Here is a 7,500-nt window from a genome sequence, read left to right as displayed (position 1 = left end):
AGAATACAAAGGAGGCAGAATATGTGATGAGTAAGTAATGAATGAAGGTAGAGGGACGCGGGGAGGGGCTTGGAATATATTGATATCGTCACCTTTACTTTACATACTCGGATTTCTAAAGTGAGTAGAAGTCTTCAAGGGGTAATGGTTCTCAGCGCAGATCCGAGACGTATTTCGACAGTCGTGTCGAGTAAGTACACTTGCTCACGTGCACTGTGGGCAATGGTACGAGTATATAGGAACGACTAGAACAGTTTCTTTCAGTCTCCTCTTTCTACAACTGGTACTGATGTAACCAACAGCTCCACTAGGCACACAGTGACAGAGTTTTTTGAACAACAAAATGTAGGAAGTTGGCGTGTTGGTGCATGACAGCAGCGAGTGGAGAAGGATAGGGTGGATGCGTATGTACATGCACACATACATCCTTACATATATGTATGAGTATTATGGTGAAAGACAACTCAATATAAAGCAAATGTACTTATTTCTCTTACGTCTTTGGTCAGCTGCGTTGTTCTGATCGAAACGCAAGAGTAGCCTACGTCATTATATACTAACTTTCTTCACTTTCTTTACAGAAATATTTTGTGGTGTTTGCTCAGTCGTATACCATATCAAGGTTTTTGACATTGGAACCATTTTCTTCAAATGAGGTCTTGTGCTCGTGTATGCTTGCATGAACGTTTTCTAAAATATAGCATATGATGACTTCATATGTAAGGCATATAACACAATATATCAACAAAAAGGAATAAAACTGACTCACCTGAAAGCAGTTCTCCCTACTTCGGATGAGGTCTGCACACAGCAACAGGAAGGAAAAGAAAAAAAAGAAACAATTAATAATTGTTCTGCAGTGTTTGGCCGCACATATGGAAATTATAAAACAATTTCTACCAAATATGGCACAGAAGAATAAAATGCATGGTACACACATTCATAGAAATATTGTATTTTACAATTTGTAATTACATTAGTCATAATCTGTTCTAGTATAATATGACAACTTAGTTGTTGTTTTTCTTATCATAGCAGGCATGCAATTTCTTAGTTGATAGTTATTACATGCAATCGAATAACACAAAATTTTTGGGGGGCACATCCTTTAAAAAATCTATACAAATTCATTTTTCATAATTATACATTCATATACCAAATATCATGCTTTAACATATACAAAGATATTTTCCTCTAAAGCTTCCAAAAAACACAAATTTCACTTTTCTGTTTTCATTGACCTTTGAATTATTTATAATTCCCAATATCTCTATCCTTTTCTGTTTGTATTTCAACAAAATTGTAGATTTTTTTTATTAATGAAATATTTTTCGTGGAAAATCTTTGCAAGTCAGAAGTGGAAAGATTATGAGGTATTCCTCGATAAGGGAACTGAAATAATGATCAAACAAAAGTATATAACCATTTCGTCAATATCGATAAAAGAAGATAATAAATGGTGTTGTCACCTACTCGTATAGGATAGGTAGAGGTCTCCGAGTCATTATCTCAAGTAGAATAATTGATTATGTGAGTGCGATCGTTAAATGGTAATAATAAGCAAATATAATTATGTGTGGGTTTTTACCTGAATTTCAGCCGTTATTTATAGAAGGCAAGGCACTCCGCTATGACGTCAGTACCTCGAACGTATAGCTTGATCCACAGAATATATACATAATCTTTTTTTTTTTTTGGAAAGTAATTTAACACCTAGAATTAGAATTTAGATCTAGCATTGTTACTATTTGCTCATCTATTTTTCTATTTTATTTTTTCAGTAGTGACATTGATCGCATTCACAGGATAACGAAAATAATTGCTTCAAATGAAGATGTGGCTAAATTCGCTAGCAATTTGCTGCCTTGCCGTGCCCTCAGACTACGAATTATTATTTTCATATCTTGTAATTTTTTTTTTTTTTTTTTTTATAAAAGTGAGGCAGACCTATTTTGGAACCACTGTCGACAAAAAAGTAATAGATAAAAATAAAAAGATGACGACGTGAGACTACGAATCGCCAGTATGAAAAATTGAGCCGAGATGGAGCCAACATCCTTCCCATACAAATAAGAGAATACTAAAGGAGATGTTGCCCAGAAGCATATGGACAACCAATGTAATACAAGCCTGCAGATCAAGAAGACCAGCTACCCGTTTCGCAGGAGTCAAGAGAGAATTTTCGTTTTCTTGTTTTTAAAAAACAAGAAGCCTAGCTACCCGTTTCACAGGAGTCAAGAGAGAAATTTCGTTTTCTTGTTTTTAAAAAACAAGAAGAAGACCAGCTACCCGTTTCACAGGAGTCAAGAGAGAATTTTCGTTTTCTTCTTTTTAAAAAACAAGAAGACCAGCTACCCGTTTCAACAGGAGTCAAGAGAGAAATTTCGTTTTTCTTGTTTTTAAAGAACAAGAAAGAAGACCACCTAACCCGGTTTCACAGGGAGTCAAGAGAGAAATTTCGTTTTCTTGTTTAAAAAAAAAAACAAGAAGACCAGCTACCCATTTTGCAGGAGTCAAGAGAGAATTTTTTGTTTTCTTGTTTTAAAAAACAAGAAGAAGACCAGCTACCCCGTTTCACAGGAGTCAAGAGAGAAATTTCGTTTTCTTGTTTTTAAAAAACAAGAAGAAGCCCAGCTAACCCGTTTCACAGGAGTCAACAGAGAAATTTCGTTTTCTTCTTAAAAACAAGAAAAAAAACAAGAGGAAAGAACCAGCTACCCGTTTCAACTGGAGTCAAGAGAGAATTTTCGTTTTCATCTTTAAAAAAAAAAAACAAGATGAAGATCAGCTACCCGTTTTCGCAGGAGTCAAGAGAGAAATTTCGTTTTCTTCTTTCTTAAAAAACAAGAAGCCCAGCTACCCGATTCACAGGAGTCAAGAGAGAAATTTCGTTTTCTTCTTTATAAAAAATAAGAAGCCCAGCTACCCGTTTCACAGGAGTCAAGAGAAAAATTTCGTTTTCTTCTTTTTAAAACTAGAAGCCCAGCTACCCGTTTCACAGGAGTCAACAGAGAAATTTCGTTTTCTTCTTCTTTTTAAAAAACAAGAAGAAGACCAGCTATCCGTTTCGCAGGAGTCAAGAGAGAAATTTCGTTTTCTCCTTTTTAAAAAACAAGAGGAAGACCAGCTAGCCGTTTCACAGGAGTAAAGAGAGAAATTTTCGTTTTCTCCTTTTTTAAAAAAACAAGAGGAAGACCAGCTACCCGTTTTCACAGGAGTTCAAGAGAGAATTTTCGTTTTCTTGTTTTTAAAAAACAAGAAGAAGTCCAGCTACCCGTTTCACAGGAGTCAAGAGAGAATTTTCGTTTTCTTGTTTTTAAAAAACAAGAAGCCCAGCTACCCGTTTTCACAGGAGTCAAGAGAGAAATTTCGTTTTCTCCTTTTTAAAAAACAAGAGGAAGACCAGCTACCGCTTCACAGGAGTCAAGAGGAGAAAATTTCGTTTTCTCCTTTTTAAAAAACAAGAGGAAGACCAGCTACCCGTTTCACAGAGTCAAGAGAGAAATTTCATTTTTCTTGTTTTTAAAAAAACAAGAAGAAGACCAGCTACCCGTTTCACAGGAGTCAACAGAGAAATTTTCGTTTTCTTGTTTTTAAAAAACAAGAAGCCCAGCTACCTGTTTCACAGGAGTCAAGAGAGAAATTTCGTTTTCTTGTCTTTAAAAAAACAAGAAGAAGACCAGCTACCCGTTTTCACAGGAGTCAAGAGAGAAATTTCGTTTTCTTCTTTTTAAAAAACAAGAGGAAGATCAGCTACCCGTTTCACAGGAGTCAAGAGAGAAATTTCGTTTTCTTCTTTTTAAAAAACAAGAAGATAGACCAGCTACCCGTCTTCACAGGAGTCAAGAGAGAATTTTCGTTTTCTTGTTTTTAAAAAACAAGAAGACCAGCTACCCGTTTCGCAGGAGTCAGGAGAGAATTTTCGTTTTCTTGTTTTAAAAAAACAAGAAAAAGAGCAGCTACCCGTTTCACAGGAGTCAAGTAAGCAAATTTCGTTTTCTTCTTTTTAAAAAACAAGAAGAAGACCAGCTACCCGTTTCACAGGAGTCAAGAGAGAATTTTCGTTTTCTTCTTTTTAAAAAACAAGAAGAAGACCAGCTACCCATGCACCAGGATCTCAAGATGGAAGCCCAACGACGGAGTCCCCCAACGACGGTTGTCCCCAATGCCTACCCAGTATCTCGGCCCGTGAGGACCCAAGAACTTCACCTACCACCTGGACCCGTCGTACAAGTCCAGCCCAGGCTTTAACTCTGAGTTGGTATAATCTTACATATACATACATATACCAAGGCTTTTTCCCCCTTACTAGGGAGGTAGCCAAAAAGGAAAAGGCATAAAATCATTCCCACCCATTCCATCCCTGAATACACTCCACACCCTCCCTCCCATCTTAGCACCTCCTAGATGACGGGTCATCCCTGCACCCTGTCCACTGCCCTGGGTCAGAAACAGTGTCGCAAGACACAGCACATCCACAGCAAGGCCGCTTTATTAAATTTCGGCCTCCCCCCTGTCCGTCCCCCCATAATCTTGTTATAAATATTTTAATTTTTTGTGTCCCCTTTTTCCACGACTATTGACGCTCCTTTGGTGAAAAAAAAAAAAATTGTATTAAATATTTTATGTATCTTTGTTATTTATTGCGCTTTTATTTGTTCGTGATGTTAGGTTTTTGTTAATGTAGTAAATGAGAGTTCTTATCAATAATCTAAATCCCCATTTTTTACCATTTATTTTAGTGCCTTACTTCGCAGTCTCCCTGCACTCCATCGAAAGTCCATAATATCTGAAGGGTGTAACATGTGTAGTCAATGAAAGCTAGTAATATGGCCTGTGGTTAGTATTTAGTCCCTGGTATTAGCGCACTTTTGTATGATGCATTTGTGTAAGTACTGACACATCTCTGCATGGTTGTTGATGATTCCGCCTAGTTTCTATTTGTAATAAGTTTATGGTGTTTTGTGTTGAATATTTTAGGCTCCGGATTTATCAGATGCTGAATGTCCTTATTAACCCATTAACGGCCAGAAGCTGCCTCGAACTAAAAAAAAAAAAATGTTCCTGTTTACTCAAAACATACATATACCAAAGGCTTTTTCCTCCTACCACGGGGGGTAGCCAAAAAAAAAAAGGTGGGGCATAGAAAACCACTCCCACCCATTCCATTTCCTATATATTCCACTCCCCTCCACCCTCCTCCCTCCCTCTTATCTTGGCACCTCCTGTATGACGAGTCATCCCTGCATCCTGTCCACTGCCCTGGGTCAGAAGCAGTGTCGCAAGACACAGCACATCCGCAGCAAGGCTGCTTCATAAATTCGGCGACCCACCCTCTCCGTCCCCCCATGCAGAAAAGGAGAAGACGGGGAAAAATCTTTAAATTCCCCTTAGTCAACAGAGGTGTCTCTTTACGCTGAATAAAAACATGTGGCCAGAAAGAAATAACTGAAAACGGGACACTGGTCTTTGATAGGCGAAAAATATATCAATGTTAGTATCCTGCACGAGAACAAAAGAAAGCGTCTGTTCAATAGTGAACATTACAAATATCAGCAGAGACAACACATCCACGTTAACTGATAACACTGATACCCCAGAGGACGAGATATACTCTTGCTGCTAAGAAATATCATGTTAATATGTTTGGGTTTATGTAACGATAACAAATCATCAATCGTATTGATAGCACCACGATGATAAGTCATTATAGAGATATAAGCCATCCAATCAGTCTTTTGTTGTGGAAACCTCGAATATAATCAATGGAAAATAAACAAATAGCAAACTCTAATAAATATATAAATAAATAGATAAAAAAAAAGATATAGAAACAAACAAAAAATAAACACATAAGTAAACGAATAAACAGATTAGTGAATAAACATTAATAAAAAAAATGAAAAAATAGATAAATACATGAATAGATCAATTCATAAATAAATAGATAAATGAACAAACAGATAAGTAAATAAACAAATAAGTGAATCAATAAATAGATAGATATAAATAAAATAAATAAATAAATTAATAATAATAAAAATAAAATATCAAGTTGATAAACAAATTAGTAAATATGTAAAAAAAAATGCCGACAGATGACAAAACGCAACGGTCTATATCACTCTTCCTTTGAATCTGTTTGTCTCTAGACTACTTTATTCATCTCCATGGTTCCACTTAGCAGCTTATTGACCAACCATTGTAACTGGGGACTAAATGGCTTGTGGATATTTGATATTTCTCCACAGTTTTAATTTCTATATATATATATATATATATATATATATATATATATATATATATATATATGTGTGTGTGTATATATATATATATATATATATATATATATATATATATATATATATATATATATATATACATATATATATATATATCCTTATACCTACTGAAACAGATTGTAAACGATTTTGGTACCATGGGGTAGTGCTATGCAGATTGATACAATAGCCTGGCGACAACCATAGGACAAGTACAGTAAAACTACTGTCCTGGACGGGAGAAATAGTTAACCACTGTTCTTGGCCATAGACCTTCCGTTTCTGATGAAATGTCACACACGAACAAGATAGGCCGGAGGAAGACAGATGAAAAGAATACGGGAGAGGGTAGATGACGTAAAGAAAGCATGTTACAGAGATGAATATTGCGATTTATCTACGATTTCTTTTCCCTAAAAACATCACGTGGCTACAAAATGACGAGTTGGATGAAATGATGAAATGTCACACACGAACAAGAAAGACTGGCGGAAGACAGATGAAGTCTATCTACGATTTCTTTTCCCTAAAAACATCACGTGGCTATAAATGACGAGTTGGATGATATAGCACTGACTGAACCGTAGCCAGAATGGGCTGATTAAAGTAGTTTGGCGCGAGCTAGAACGAGACTTTCTCGAAGACAACACGAGCACAGATGAGCTAATCCTCCTTCATGGGTCACTCCTGATAACCAATGTCCTCATTGATCCGATAACGACCTTAAAAGAATGCCAATCAAGGCTTCCCGACCGGAAGGGCACAATCAAACCCCTTCTTGGCCCTTTTTTGTAGCGTTTTACAGTTTCATTATCTATCCTAAGAATGAATCAACACTGGCAAGAGCCGTGCATGGCTGAAAAAGAAACAGCCATTAAATGATTACTGCTCTTGTGAACGAATTCGCTCTTTTTAGAAATTGTAATTCGGCCAATGGCATAAGATTTTATTCTAATTAGGACTGGAGAGCAAAGGGATTATCAGGGCCAAATCTATAAAAGTTTTTTAGTAGTTAAAACTTTACCCTTAATAGGTCGCATTTTTACTTTTAGATTCCAGAAGTGATATAAAAAATGTCTATAAAAGATTCTATGTCATCAAAGTATTTAGTAGTCCTGTGTATGGTCGTCAAGTGAAGATAGAAATACTTTTAGTTAGCAAGATGACATTGCACAACCAACTAGATCGTTGGCGTACTTGTTTCGAAAGTGACATTTTG

General features: G+C 36.3%; 1 protein-coding gene across 7 annotated transcripts in view; it reads right to left on the bottom strand.

Moving 5' to 3' along the window:
- Window positions 1-7,500, bottom strand: part of LOC143019753 (uncharacterized) — a 627,543-nt gene that overhangs the window by 170,304 nt on the left and 449,739 nt on the right. For 3 of the 7 annotated variants that reach the window (XM_076175735.1, XM_076175729.1, XM_076175732.1), the window contains exon 3: window positions 770-801. The exons of the other annotated variants lie outside the window; for them this stretch is intronic. In XM_076175735.1, the coding sequence (XP_076031850.1) occupies window positions 770-801 (32 nt within the window). The remainder of the gene's footprint in view (window positions 1-769; window positions 802-7,500) is intronic. 7 annotated transcript variants of the gene reach the window in all.

The sequence above is a fragment of the Oratosquilla oratoria genome, chromosome 38, assembly GCF_046742065.1.
Source record: "Oratosquilla oratoria isolate Oo_2021 chromosome 38, ASM4674206v1, whole genome shotgun sequence".
NCBI classification, from domain to species: Eukaryota; Metazoa; Arthropoda; class Malacostraca; order Stomatopoda; family Squillidae; genus Oratosquilla; species Oratosquilla oratoria.
Note: the sequence above shows the minus strand (reverse complement) of the source record. Positions and strands in the feature narration are given on the sequence as shown.